General features: G+C 41.7%; 1 protein-coding gene across 1 annotated transcript in view; it reads left to right on the top strand.

The window, feature by feature from the left end:
- Nucleotides 1–14,254, top strand: part of LOC143275834 (uncharacterized) — a 46,457-nt gene extending 32,203 nt beyond the window's left edge. The window contains exons 17-23 of the mRNA XM_076580126.1: nucleotides 1,246–1,353; nucleotides 2,925–3,077; nucleotides 5,588–5,713; nucleotides 6,624–6,813; nucleotides 10,396–10,500; nucleotides 11,874–11,973; nucleotides 13,392–14,254. Of these exons, the coding sequence (XP_076436241.1) occupies nucleotides 1,246–1,353; nucleotides 2,925–3,077; nucleotides 5,588–5,713; nucleotides 6,624–6,813; nucleotides 10,396–10,500; nucleotides 11,874–11,973; nucleotides 13,392–13,470 (861 nt within the window). The 3' untranslated portion in view covers nucleotides 13,471–14,254. The remainder of the gene's footprint in view (nucleotides 1–1,245; nucleotides 1,354–2,924; nucleotides 3,078–5,587; nucleotides 5,714–6,623; nucleotides 6,814–10,395; nucleotides 10,501–11,873; nucleotides 11,974–13,391) is intronic.
- Nucleotides 14,255–15,437: the final 1,183 nt, after the last annotated feature.

The following is a 15,437-nucleotide window of genomic DNA, read 5'->3' as shown; positions in this document are numbered from 1 at the left end:
CTGATTGTTCCTTCAAGCACTTGACAGGGGTTTCATCTCTGCGATGATGACGATGACGAAGATGGTGATGCTGATAATTTTGATATTAATGATTGATGATGATGGTGATGATGATGAGGATAACGTTGTTGATGATGATATCTGACAGGACATGCTGTACCACTTCATGTGGACCTGTTACCTGGTGGATGACGTCATGTGGTGATGATGGTGATGATAACGATGGTGATGGTGATGACACCGGTGTTGATGGTGATGATATGATGATGATGATGTTGATGATGATGACTGATAGGACATGCTGTACCACTTCATGTGGGCATGTTACCTGGTGGATGACGTCATGTGGTGATGATGGTAAGGATGTTGATGATGGTGATGATAATGATGTTGATGGTGATGATATAATGATGATGATGATAACGATAATGATGTCGATGATGATAATAATAATGACGTTGATGATGATGACTGACAGGACATGCTGTACCACTTCATGTGAGCCCGCTACCTGGTGGATGATGTCATGTGGTGATGATAACGATGTTGATGATATAATGATGATGATGATAATGATAAAGATGTCGATGATGATGATAATAATGACGTTGATGACGATGACTGACAGGACATGCTGTACCACTTCATGTGGGCCTGTTACCTGGTGGATGACGTCATGTGGTGATGATAACAATGTTGATGATGGTGATGATAACGATGGTCATGATATAATGATGATGATGATAACGATAACGATGTTGATGATAATAATGACGTTGATGATGATGACTGACAGGACATGCTGTACCACTTCATGTGGGCCCGCTACCTCGTGGATAGTGTCATGTGGTGATGATGGTGATGATGATGATGATAATGATAATGATGTCGATGTTGATGATGATGATAATAATGACGTTGATGACGATGACTGACAGGACATGCTGTAACACTTCATGTGGACCTGTTACCTGGTGGATGACGTCATGTGGTGATGATAACAATGTTGATGATGGTGATGATAACAATGGTCATAATATAATGATGATGATGATAACGATAACGATGTTGATGATAATAATGATGTTGATGACGATGACTGACAGGACATGCTGTACCACTTCATGTGGGCCCGCTACCTGGTGGATGACGTCATGTGGTGATGATGGTGATGATATAGATGATGATAACGATAACGATGTCGATGATGATGATAATAACCATGTTGATGACGATGACTGACAGGACATGCTGTACCACTTCATGTGGGCCCGCTACCTGGTGGATGACGTCATGTACCTGGTGGCCCATGACTTCCTCTCCTCTGTCATTGAGTATTCCGGTGTCAACAAGGTAAATCCGGCCATGTGTCAATAAGGCAATTCCCACCTCTGTCTGTAAAGGCTGTGTGTCAACAAGGTAATTCCCACCCCTGTCTGTAAAGGCCATGTGTCAACAAGGTAATTCCCACCCCTGTCTGTAAAGGCTGTGTGTCAACAAGGTAAATCCCTCCCCTGTCTGTAAAGGCCAAGTGTCAACAAGGTAATTCCCACCCCTGTCTGTAAAGGCAGTGTGTCAACAAGGTAATTCCCACCCTTGTCTGTAAAGGCCTTGTGTCAGCAAGGTAAATCCCTCTCCTGTCTGTAAAGGCCATGTGTCAACAAGGTAATTCCCACCCCTGCCTGTAAAGGCCATGTGTCAACAAGGTAATTCCCTCCCCTGTCTGTAAAGGCCATGTGTCAGCAAGGTAAATCCCTCCCCTGTCTGTAAAGGCCGTGTGTCAACAAGGTAATTCCCACCCCTGTCTGTAAAGGCCTTGTGTCAACAAGGTAATTCCCACCCCTGTCTGTAAAGGCCATGTGTCAACAAGGTAATTCCCACCCATCTGTAAAGGCCATGTGCCAACAAGTTAAATCCCTCCCCTGTCTGTAAAGGCCATGTGTCAACAAGGTAATTCCCTCCCTGTCTGTAAAGGCCATGTGTCAACAAGGTAATTCTCTCCCTTGTTTGTAAGGGCATTGCATCAGCAAGGTAATTCTCTCCCCTATTTGTAAGAGCCATGTGTCAGCAAGGTAATTATCTCCCGAATCTGGGGCCGTGCATCAACAAGATAATCCTCTCGGCTATCTGAAAGGGTTGTGCGTCAGTAAGGTAATTCTCTCCCCTGTCTGTGAGGGTGGTGCATCATCAAGATAGTTCTTTTCCCTGTCTGTATTGGCCATGCTTCAGTTGTAGATCTATGGTGTTTGTGTGTTTTTTATGTTTTTTTATAATCTCTGATAGGGCACCATATTTGTCAAGGAAATTTGGTAAGTAACAAGGTGTGTTTTTTCATGGAGTACAAATGGAGTACAAATAACGCCTTTCATCCTATTTTGAAGTTCAGTTGTGGCAGGTCCACTTCTTTGAGTGTGGTGTATTTGACTGTGTGTGTATGCATATGTATTTGTACACTCACACATGTATGTGTATGAATGTATATTTGTGTGTGTTCGTATGTTTGATTGGATGTGCATGCGCACACGTGTGTGTGTGTGTGTGTGTGTGTGTTTATGTGTGTGCGTGTGTGTTTGTGCATGTGTGAGTTTGTGGTGCCTATGTGTACGTATGTGTGGAGGGCAGCTTCTATGTACATATGTATGCTAAAAAGTATGTATGCATTGTATGTGTGTGTGTGTGTGTATGTGTGTGTGTTTAGTTTGTTAGTCACATTTTGGTGTGTGTACGTAACATAGATGTAACATGTTATGCAAACAAAAGTGTTTTGCAAAGCATCTGGAGCAGATTTCTGGATAGTGTACTATACAAGTATCAATGATCAATATTATTCTTATTACAGCGGATACGAATTCACCGCCATGATGACCGTAAAAGGAGATGGGACCTTTAACCTTTGACCTATAACTTGCCCACGGTGTGTTCAGATGGTGCAGATGCTGGGCCATGTGCTGGTGGGAAACCTGGACGCCTCATGTCTGCGCTACGTTTTGCTGATGGCCGACTTCATCAGCCAGGTGGACTGGGTGGAGGTGGAGGACTTCCGGGCCTTCGCCTCCGTCATCTACCCCTTCCTCATGGTGTGTGTGTGTGTGTGTGTGTGTGTGTGTGTGTGTGTGTGTGTGTGTGTGTGTGTGTGTGTGTGTGTGTGTGTGTGTGTGTGTGTGTGTGGGTGTGTCTTTGTTGTAGGGGTGTGTGTATATGTGTGTGGTGTGTGTATTATATGGGGTGGGTGGGTGTTGTATGGGGGGTGTTGTGTGTGTGTGTGTGTGTGTGTGTGTGTGTTGTGTGTGTGTGTGTTGTGTGTGTGTGTGTGTGTTTGTTGTAAGGGTGTGTGTATATGTGTGTGTGTGTTGTATGGGGGGTGTTGTGTGTGTGTGTGTGTGTGTGTGTTGTGTGTGTGTGTGTGTTGTGTGTGTGTGTGTGTGTTTGTTGTAAGGGTGTGTGTATATGTGTGTGTGTGTGTGTTGTATGGGCGGTGTTGTGTGTGTGTGTGTTGTGTGTGTGTGTGTGTTGTGTGTGTGTGTGTGTTTGTTGTAAGGGTGTGTGTATATGTGTGTGTGTGTGTGTTGTATGGGCGGTGTTGTGTGTGTGTGTGTGTGTGTGTGTGTGTTGTGTGTGTGTGTGTGTTTGTTGTAAGGGTGTGTGTATATGTGTGTGTGTGTGTGTTGTATGGGGGGTGTTGTGTGTGTCTCTGTGTGTGTTGTGAGTCTGTGTGTGTTTGTTGTATGGGTATGTGTATGTGTGTGTGTGTGTGTGTGTGTGTTGTATGGAGGGTGTTTGTGTGTTGTGTGTGTGAGTTCTATGTGTGTGTGTGTGTGTGTGTGTGTGTGTGTGTAGGAGTTGTATGTTTCTGTGTGTGTGTGTGTGTTTGGGGAGGGTGTGTGTGTGTGGGGTGTGTGTGTGTGTGTCTAGGCATGTTTATGTGTGTGTGTGTGTTTTGTATGAGTGTGTGTGTGTGTGTGTTTGTGTGTGTGTGGGGAGGGAGGGGTTGCATGGGTGGGAGGGTGGGGGCATGTGCATATGCATTTGCAAGACAGTGTATATAGATCTCCACATGGGTAGTTTGGTGTAAGACATAGACACTCATTATCATCATTCACCCTCTTCATTCTTAGCAAAGATGTGACTCTTGGAAGATCATCAGGAAGGCAGGCATATGCTGATGAGTCACAGTCACTCATTGTTCAGTGAGTACTGCAAAGACATTCTTTTCATCATATTGACTAATTTCACCTTCATTATGATCATCAACATCATCATTCTAATCAAAAAATATTTTTGTGTGTGTTTGGAAAGCAGATTTGAAAACCAAAAGATACACTATATGCTGCTCTCTGAAAGCCATGCTTGTTTTTATTTCAATGTTTGTTTGTAATCACAATCATCATTTTTACATGTATTGCTTAATAAGTTATGTGTAAGGGCTGGAAATTCTCAAATAATTTTTAGTTATCCTGGGACAGACAGACAAAAAAAAAATCTGCTTGTTCCCTGAAGTAACTGCTTGCCCTCCCTAAGTAAGAGACGGTTTCTAAAAGTAACTACTAGTACTGCAGTAGCAAATCAGCAGGCATAAGGAATTATATAATTAGTATGACGGGCGCAATAACTGAGTGGTTAAAGTGTTGGACTTTCAGTGTGAGGGTCCCGGGTTTGAATCTCGGTAACGGCGCCTGGTGTATAAAGGGTGGAGATTTTCTGATCTCCCAGGTCAACATATGTGCAGACCTGCTAGTGCCTGAACCCACTTCGTGTGTATACACAAGCAGAAGATCAAATACGCACGTTTAAGATCCCTGTAATCCATGTCAGCGTTCGGTGAGTTATAGAAACAAGAATGTACCCAGCATGCACACCCCCGAAAATGCAGTATGGCTGGGGTAAAAACGGTCATACACGTAAAAGCCCATTCATGTACATACTAGTGAAGATTGGAGTTGCAGCCCACAAACAAAGAAGAATACGAGAAGAAGATATAAATAGTATGTATGGCAGGAGAAGTAAAGCCAGGGTGGCAGTGGAGGTGTGAAAGTGATAAAGGGAGAAGGAAAGGATGATTGGTATGCGCTGAATCTGACTGCTTATTCACCTTTTCAATGATATGTTAAAAAAACCCGCTTGCCCAGAAGGTTTAGTTGTCCTGGACAACAAGACGGGTAGATATCTCAAGGATTGTCTGTTAACAATCATCATCTTTATGTTTGCAAGGTGTTGTCAACACATTTGCTGCGCTTACAGCTTACAGGTAAGCTACACATCGTTCAGAGAGAACAGTGTTCATGTGTCATGCTGTGTGTATATGTGCTGATTGTAAATGTGTTGCAGTGTGTGCTCAGGAAGATGACGTGGAAAGCTTACGGATGAGCTACACATTGTTCAGCGAGAACTGTCTTCATGTTTTGCACTGTGCTTAAATGTGTTGTGTTGTTCATGTGTAGTGTTGACTGTAAACATGTTGTGCTGTGTGTTCAGGAAGACGACCTAGAAAGTTTACAGATGAGCTTCACATCATTCAACAAGAACTGTGTTCATATTTCATGCTGTGTGCATATGTGTTGTCTGTAAACATGTTGCACTGTGTGTTCAGGAAGATGACCTGGAAAGCCTACAGATGAGTTACACATCCTTCAGCGAGAACCGTATCTCCAAACAACTGGTCTGCAACTTCCTCATCCATGTCATTCTCAAGTACCGGGAGCCCAGGTTCCTAGACGTGAGTTCTTTGACAATAATGCAGATTGATTCTCACACCTCCCAGATAGAAAGGCTGGGGAAAAGAACCATTAATTTTACATTTATGAGTAAAGAATTTTGCCCATAACATACTTTCAAACGTCTTTTTCCATTCCACTGTTATTGTTGTTGCTAGATAGTGCATGTCTTTCTGTTAGAAAAATGGAAACAGTACCCAGAAATCTGTGAAGGCTTTCTAAAAGGTGTTTTAGAATACATGTACTTCAGAACAGTACCAAAGTAAATTTGAAGTCTTATCTCTTTCTTCTTCACATTATGTACCTGTGCTGTTACCTGTTCTCATTAAAAAAAAAAAAAAAGAAAAGAAAAAAGTAACCACAGATTTTAGGCAGAAGAAGAAGAGGAGAAGAATTAGTGTTTTTGTTCTTAGGAGGAAGGTGGCAGAATGGTTAAGATGCTTATGTGCCAATGCAGTGTCCATGAGGGGGGTCTGGGTTTGAATCCTCAGTGGCCGTAAAAGGTTAAGGGACCTATATCCTTTAGCCCAACTGCCACAGGGGGAAGGCGGCAGAATGGTTAAGATGCTTTCAGCAAATATGTGTCCATGAGGGTCTCGGTTTAAATCCCAGTCTCACCCGTTGACTAGAAAATCAAATTGAACTTCTAGTCATTTGGATAAGATGATAAACCAAGATTCCATGTACAATGGTGCACTGAAAAAATCCTTTTGGGAATGGAAGTGTTGTCCTCTGGCAAAATTCTGAAGAAGAAATCCTCTCTGATAGGTACGTAAATATATATACAAGCACTTTGGTCATGCTGCTGGTTAGGTGTCCGCCTAGCTAATGCTGTGTGGAATATATGGATTTGTCCAAACGCAGTGGTGCCTGCTCCATGAGAAACGGAAACTGTTCTTTTTCTTCTGGCAGCTTGAGAACAAGCTGGTGCCCTTCCAGAGTTCTGAGAGTGGTCAGCTGACCGACAGAGAGCACAAGGACGCACTGGACAGCATCGTGCCCCTGTGCAACGAACGCCTGCGACGCCGCCTCTTTGTGGAAGCGGAGAAAGCGGTGATGATGGACGGTGTGCTGAACGCTGTGCCTATCATGAGGCTGGCTCGTATCCTCTTTTTTTTATGTTTATTTTTGACTCACTTGTGTAAACAAAGTGAGTCTATGTTTTAACCCGGTGTTCGATTGTCTGTGTGTGTGTGTGTGTGTGTGTGTGTGTGTGTCTGTGTGTCCATGGTAAACTTTAACATTGACATTTTCTCTGCAAATACTTTGTCAGTTGACACCAAATTAGGCAAAAAAACAGGAAAAATTCAGTTCTTTCCAGTCATCTTGTTTAAAACAATATTGCACCTCTGGGATGGGCACAAAAAAAATTTAAAAATGAAGCCTAATTATATGCAAACTGCATTTACTGTTATATTTATATTTTTTGTATTCTCTAAACTTGGCACTTTGATCTGATATTCTGACCCAACAGCAAGAGCAGTCATTATTATCATTTTTTATTCAAACAGAAACTTCTTTTGCTAAGCATGGAAGTTTTATTTATTTTGCAAACGTTTTGGTGCAGATAGTAAAAAAACGGAAATTACTCTGTAATTAATGCTAGGGGACTTAATTCGCTTTAAACTGTTCTTTCTCATCTTAAACAATTCATTTTGAAATTATACAAAATACATGAAAAGCCTGGATTTAAAACAAAAAAAGTGTATCACAAGTGAGTCTTGAAGGCCTTGCCTCTCTTGTTATATTTATTTTTTAGATTGTCATTAACTCATTCCGCCCTATAGGTGCATGCCTGCTGCAACTCCCCTGGACCAGCACTACATGAGACCACTGCAGGAAAAAACAGTGTGGTTCACTAAAACGATGAAAATCAGTGGAATATTGTTGATTTGATCAGTCAAAGGCAGTTTCATTTTCATGCTTCCAGAATCCGAAAATAGTTCAGTTTAGAATGCAAACTGTACCAAGCAAGAATAAACTAAATTAGAATAGTGTGTTGGTACGATAATACTCATACCTGGTCCACAGTGAAAGTAATTGTGGCATGAGTTAACTTGTACCTGTTGCAGAATGAGTTAAAAAAAAGAGAAAGAATTATTATTAAAAAAGATTAAAAAAGTTATCCAGGAAGAATAATTCAAAATTTTCACATAACATTATCTTTCTGAGAGCTTAATCATGGGACATAATCTAGTATGTTTTCATATTCAATGATTGTGGCAAAATGTCTTGGGTTTTCTTTGCCTTGACCTACTGGACATGCAGCTTCTGTTTTCTTGCTTGTGTACTCAGCTCACTCATCATGCCATACGGAGATGAACAAGAAAGTTGAAAAAACAGCACAAGGATGAAGATTTTGATAAGGGATACATGTGCATGCTCACATACGCATGTACATTCCACAGAAGTACAACGACAACAATAATAATAATGATAATAATGTGCATTGATTTTATGTAGCACTTATTCTGCAGCTCTAAATGCATTTAATAAGGCATGTGGTATGAATAAGACGTTAAGATACAAATTATTTTGAAAAAACACTGTAGCATCACTCACAGCTAACACTTATCTCCCACTTCATCACTCTCCCCCACATGTCAATGCACACACACACACACATGCACACGCACACACACACACACACGCACGCGTGCGCACACACACACACACACACACACACACAGACACAGACACACACACACACACGCGCGCGCACACACACACACACACACACACACACACACACACACACACACACGCACACACACACACACACACACACACACACACACACAGAGTCTGGGGTGGGGAGAAGGATCTCCGATCTATAGTTTGAAAAACTGTTTGAAGAAATATGAACTAGAAAGTTGAAAAAGGGCACAAGGACTAAGATTTTGATACACACGTCTGTGCTAATGTATACACACACACGCATGCACACACAAAAATTCAAAATTATCCTTCATCGTCATCAATATAAACAAAATAGTCTCAAAGTCTGTGACCTTTCATGCCCTGCTCTCATGGTGACCTCAGTTTCGATACCCCTCCACTTCCGTGCTTGGGGGGAGTCCTGTCAATGTCGTCGGTGTCGGCTGATTCATGGGGGGCTGTTGTTTGAGGGATGTGGTGGCGGTCTCCACTCTGGGAGAGACGCTCACTCAGTCTGGCTCCGCGACCAAGCCATTATTGTCGTTAGTAGGGGGCTTAGTAGGTGGTGTCCTAAGTACGTTAAAACAGAACAGGCACCACTGAACACCACCGAAGTGACTCAGCAGCAGTGCAGGGTCTCCTCTGGTGTGTGGCCTCCAGGCGACCTAACATCGATGGTTCCCTGTGGACTGCCGACGCCGGGACTGCGACGGACGAACCCGGGTGTGGCCGTGTATGGGGGAATCTAAATGAGCGGCGTGGGTGTAATGCCACTGAAACGGCGCAGATGATGGGGCAGCAAAAAAAAAAAAAAAAAAAAAAAAAAAATTATCGCAATGATTGGGATTTTCTTGTAGCACACTCGCATGCATTCGTGAACATGAGCACACTCACACATACACATACTTGCATGTGGACACACTCACTGAACACACACACACACTCTACTTTTCATCAGAGGAATTGAAAAATTAACCTGAACAAAACATAATGGTGGCAGGTCAAAAATTTTCACAAATGTAAAAGAATTATAATTTCTGTGTGGTTAATTTGGTCAGTTATTTTTTTTTTTGGTTGTATTTTGTCTGAAGCAGGTAGCTGGCTCCTAGTTAGCAGGTTGTTTGTTTCGGCCGACTTGGCTTGAAGTTGGATTTGCTTTAGTCTGGGATAAAAACTTTTTTTTTTTTATCTTCCAGGTCAGCATATGCACCAGATCTGGGTGTTTATGAACCCTGTTTGAATGTGTTAAGCATGTAGACGAGTGATAGTCCATGTCAATGTTTGGTGAATTACAGATAACCGTGAAAATGGTCAGCATTTATAATCCCATCCCCTCACCCTAAAAGTATTGCTGCAGACAATAAGTAAAAAGTGATCTTAACACATGAAAACCTAATGCGCAGATGTGTGAATACTAGCAATACATAAAAAGTGATCTTAACTTATTGAAACCTAATGCATAGAAGTGTGGATGCTGGCAATAGTTGAAGTGATCTTAACTCATGGAAACCTAATGCGCAGAAGTGTGAATACTAGCAATACATAAAAAGTGATCTTAACTTATTGAAACCTAATGCATAGAAGTGTGGCTGCTAAGAATAGGTAAAAAGTGATCTTAACTCATGGAAACCTAATGCATAGAAGTGTGGCTACTAAGAATACATAAAAAGTGATCTTAACTCATGGAAACCTAATGCATAGAAGTGTGGCTGCTAAAAAAGGTAAAAATGATGGAAACTTAATGCATTGAAGAGTGGCTGCTGACAATAGGTAAAAAGTGATCTTAACTCATGGAAACTTATGCAAAGAAGTGTGGATGCTGATAATAGTTGAAGTGATCTTAACTCATGGAAACTTAATGCATTGAAGTGTGGATGCTGACAATAGTTAAAGTGATCTTAACTCATGGAAACCAAACGCGTAGAAGTGAAACAGACAGAAGTTGGGAGCGGGCGAGCAGAGAGGAAAGAGAGAGAGAGAGAGAGAGAGAGAGAGAGAGAGAGAGCGATCCTTGACAGACGTTCAGAGATCTCTGGGTACCTGGCTCTGCAGCAGATCACGGCCATCATCAAGGAAAACATCAATGTCCGTATCACTGAGTGGCGCGACAGACCCAGCAGTGCTGGATCCAGTATGTGTACACAGCTAGTCGGTCTGTCTGCACAGTGTGTGCTGTGGTGTGTGAGTGAGAGAGCCAGTGTTGGTGTATGTGGTGTGTGGTGTGATGTCAGCAGCTAGTGATTGTCTTTGTGTATGTTTATGCTTGTGATTGCGCATGCTTGCACGTACATGTGCGTTTGTGTGGACGGTAGAGTAAGTTTGTGTGTGTTATGAATTGTATGTATGGATATTTAGCGGGCAGGTTTTGTGAATAAGAAAATATATGTATGCAAATAACCCCATTTGAAAACCAAATTTGGTTGTATAAATAGTAAATATCTATCTATCTGTCTGTCTATCTTTTTACCTACCTATCTATCTAGATAGAGATGGATAAAGAAATATTAGCTAGTGTGTACACTGACGTTTTATGCTGTGAGATGTTCTGAGCGAAAAAGAACTGTGGTTAGTGTTTGCAAGTGTGTACATTCATAACTGTGTCAGCTTTAGCAAGTATGTACGCTAAGAACTGCGTCAGTGTTAGAAAGAGCGTACGCTCAGAAGTGGGGTCAGTGTTAGTGGTAAGTGTGTACACTCAGAACTGCGTCAGTGTTAGTGGTAAGTGTGTATGCTCTGAATTGCGTCAGAACTCTGTCAGTGTTAGCATATGTGTAAGAACTGTGGTCAGTGTTAGCAAGTGTGTACACTCATAACTGCATCAGTTTTAGCAATTGCACTAAGAACTGTGTTAGTTTTAACAAGTGTGTACGCTCAGAACTGCGATCAGTGTTTGTGGTAAATGCATATGCTCAGAACTGCATCAGTGTTAGCGGTAAGTATGTACGCGCAGAACTGTGTCAGTGTTAGTGGTAAATGCTGTGCTGAGAAGTGCATCAGTGTGTGCAGCAAGTGTGTACACTCCGAACTGTGTCAGTGTTAGCGGTAAGTGTGTATGCTCAAAATTGCATCAGTACTGCGTCAGTGTTAGCGGTAAGTGTGTATGCTCAAAATTGCATCAGTACTGCGTCAGTGTTAGCGGTAAGTGTGTATGCTCAAAATTGCATCAGTACTGCGTCAGTGTTAGCGGTAAGTGTGTATGCTCAAAATTGCATCAGTACTGCGTCAGTGTTAGCAAATGTGAGTATGCTCAGAACTGCGTCAGTGTTAGCGGTAAGTGTGTATGCTCAAAATTGCATCAGTACTGCGTCAGTGTTAGCAAATGTGAGTATGCTCAGAACTGCGTCAGTGTTAGTGGTAAGTGTGTTAACGGTATGTGTGTACGCTCAGAATTGTGTCAGTACCGTGTCAGCGTTAGCAGATGTGTGTACACTCAGAATTGCGGTTGGTGTTAGTAAGTGTGTATGCTGATGTAACGTGTGAAAGTGTCTGCTGCTCTGTGCCCAGCTCGCCCCACCCAGGAGCTGAACCACTCGTACGACCCCTCGGCAGACGACAAGATTCTGACCATGTCCATCGTGAAGAACCTGGCATCCAACCTGGCCAGGTGAGTCACCTGTCTGTGTGGCACAGTGGTCAGGACACCTCACCTGCCGGTACAGTGTCTGTGAGGGCCTGGGCCGGAATCCCAGTTTCACCCTTTCTCCCAGGTTTGACTGGATGGAAACAGTCTGAGCATCTAGTTATTCAGATGAAATGATGAACTGAAGTCCCCTGTGCAGTACGTACTTAGCACACCGAGAAAGAACCCACGGCAGTGAGAGTGTTGTCCTCTGTAGAAGAAATCCACTCTGATAGGTACACAAATATATATCTGTATATATATATATATATATATATATATATATATATATGTATATATCTATATCTGTCTATCAATCTATCTATGTATATGTATATATATGTATATATCTATATATCTATATCTGTATCTATCTATCTATATATGTATATGTGTGTGTATATATATATATATATATATATTTATATATATATTCATTCATGCACCTAAGGCCTGATTAGCGCATTGGGTTATGCTGCTGGTCAGGCGTCTTCCAAGCAGACATGCTTTATCATCTGTGGATTGGTCCGAATGCCATCATGCGTCCTTATTTCTTGTGTCATTCAATCAGGCTTCAGTCGCACATACACACATCAACAGTTTGTTGCCATGGGTTCTTTCACATGCACTAAGCACATGCTGCATATGGTGCCTCACTTTATCATCGCATCCAAATGACTGGTGTCCAGAGCACATCTCGGATACTGGTGGAGGGGGAGAAAATTCTAGTGACGATGGGATTCTGTCCCTCACACACAGATTCTCTCACTTGCTAGTCGGACGTGTTACCACTAGGCTGCCACTCCACCTTTTCTTCTACCACCAAGGGCTGCGACTACCATGTATGTATGAGTGGCTTTTGTGTGTGTGACTGTTTTCACCCTGCTACTTAGGCAACCATGGTGTGCGCATGCTGGGTGTATTTGTGTTTCCTTTACCCTCTGAACACCGACATGGATCACAGGGTCTTCCACATGCATATTGGATCTTCTCTGTGTGTAGATATACACACGGAAGGAATTAGACACAAGCAGATCCACATATCAGTTGACCTGGGAGATAGGAAAAATCTCCACCCTTAACCCACCAGGTGCCATGATCTAGGTTTGATCCCAGGATCCTTCGGATCGAAAGTCCCAACACTTTTACTTCAAGGTTTTGGTGTCTGTTTGTGTCTCTGTGTTACTGTATGCTAAGCTGTTTTGTCTGTTACGCATGCTTGATTTTACATCTGTGTGTCTGTGGGACTGGCTTGTAAACTGTCATATTTGTTGTTGCTTGTGCTAGATTGTAAATCTTTGACATGTTTGTATTAAATTTTTCGAAAAAAACAAACTGGTATCACGTGCATGTCTGCATGTGGTATTTCTCACATCTTCACTGCTGACACCTTGTGTTTCCAGAGCGGCCAAGCACCGTGAGGTTCGCCAGAACGAGTCCTATGACGAAGATTATGGAGATGAAGAGGAGGAAGGATGGTGATCAACTAGTGCTCTCTCCTTCTCCTCCTCCTTCTCCTCCTTCTTCTCCTCTTCATCATCAGCCATTCTCCCCACAGACCTGATGATGCCTGACATTTCCCACGGACCATCCCCGTCTTGTCTGAGACATTGCACAAGATAATCGAGTGTAATACTTTGAAACATCACTGTTTATATGTGAAAATCATGCAGGATATTGACACTCACACATCCCAGACACAGACGCTTGTGGCATTTACAATGTTTACACATATGTAAGTGTGATACACTGCAAAAGATAACCAATTGTTTACAGTGTTTACACATGCCCAAGTGTGATACGCTGCAGAAGATAACCCATTGTTTACAGTGTTTACATACATACAAAACATACATAAATATGCATGCTTCCAAGCGAGACTTATCATCCACAAACAAATATGCACACATACAAACACACACATAGACATGTTACTTTCATTTCAGTTGATTTTTTTTTCTTCTTTTTATCCTGCAGAAGAAAACTGACATTTTTTTCTTTGATCAACATCAAATTGATCAGTGTGAACTTTTAGTGTTGGTGAGTGAAGTTTTGCCTTTTTTTTTTTTTTTCATTTTCTTTTGATGAATTCTATGCTGGCAGTAAAAAGCATCTGTGATAAATATTCCATCTGAAAGAATTTGTGTTTATCTGTTGTTGTTTTTGTGTGTGTGTTTATCTGTGTATTTCTTATGCTTTTTTTTAGATATTTATATGTATATGTGATTTACTGTCAATGTTTGATTCAAAATAAATACAAGGTTTTGATTTGTACTGTGTGGCTGAAAGAAAAAAAAAAGAAAGAAAAAGGCATGGAAACAGTATTCTAAAATTGGTTTATGTAACAAGACAGTTTGCTGTTAAGATAAGATAAGATAAGAATAACTTTATTATCTCCAACTGGAGAAATTTGGTCAGGTGCATTATCACAACATAAACAAGTAAACAACATGGGGACCATAACTGTAAAAGCCAACAACAGCCCCTACAAATATTACGAAGATGCAAATGTAAAAAATATCACATACATCGTTTCATACATACATCCACACACTGCAGGTAATAACTAGTATTCTTAATGTAAAAACAGAAAGAATTAAGAAACATTATTTGAATATAATTATAAACATAGCCTACTATACTGCACATTGATTATAATAGATAAGATAAGAATAAAGATGAATTGCGGAAAATCACAACCAGATAATCAGCACACACCCGCACCGCAACCCCCCCCCCCACCACCACCCACCCCACATGCGCCCTGCCCCATTATATCACTCTGTTTATTCGGATGACGCAGTTACATCGTGAGTTATCAGTACACAGTCAGTTATCAAGACCTTTAGTGTCAGTAACATTCTCTCTGTGTGTGTGTGTGTGTGTGTGTGTGTGTAGTGGTTGTAGTGGTGGGTTTGTGTGTGTGTGTGTGTGTGTTGTGGTGAGTTTGTGTGTGTGTGTGTGTGTGTGTGTGTGTGTTGTGGTGAATTTGTGTGTGTGTGTTGTGGTGAGTTTGTGTGTGTCTGTGTGTTGTGGTGAGTTTGTGTGTGTGTGTTTTGGTGAGTTTGTGTGTGTGTGTGTGTTGTGGTGAGTTTGTGTGTGTGTGTGTGTGTGTGTGTGTGTGTGTGTGTGTGTTTATGTGGTGGTGAGTTTGTGTGTGTGTGTGTGTGTGTTGTGGTGAGTTTGTGTGTGTGTGTGTGTGTGTGTGTGTGTGTGTGTACATGTGAATGTGGATGTGAGTGTGTTTTCAAGATAACTTCTTTCCACTTTCATGGAAGATAATGTCTTTGTTTTCTTTGTTTGAATAAAAAATACATGACCCCTAACAGAAACAGAACATAACAAACTATTGTGACCCCCCAAAAGACAACAACAACAGCAACAAAAAAGCAACTAAACAAAAAACAACTGAACAAACCGCAGCATAGTGCATTTCAGTTCCACTGGTC

The sequence above is a fragment of the Babylonia areolata genome, chromosome 2 (genome assembly GCF_041734735.1).
Source record: "Babylonia areolata isolate BAREFJ2019XMU chromosome 2, ASM4173473v1, whole genome shotgun sequence".
In the NCBI taxonomy this organism is placed as follows: domain Eukaryota; kingdom Metazoa; phylum Mollusca; class Gastropoda; order Neogastropoda; family Buccinidae; genus Babylonia; species Babylonia areolata.
Note: the sequence above shows the minus strand (reverse complement) of the source record. Positions and strands in the feature narration are given on the sequence as shown.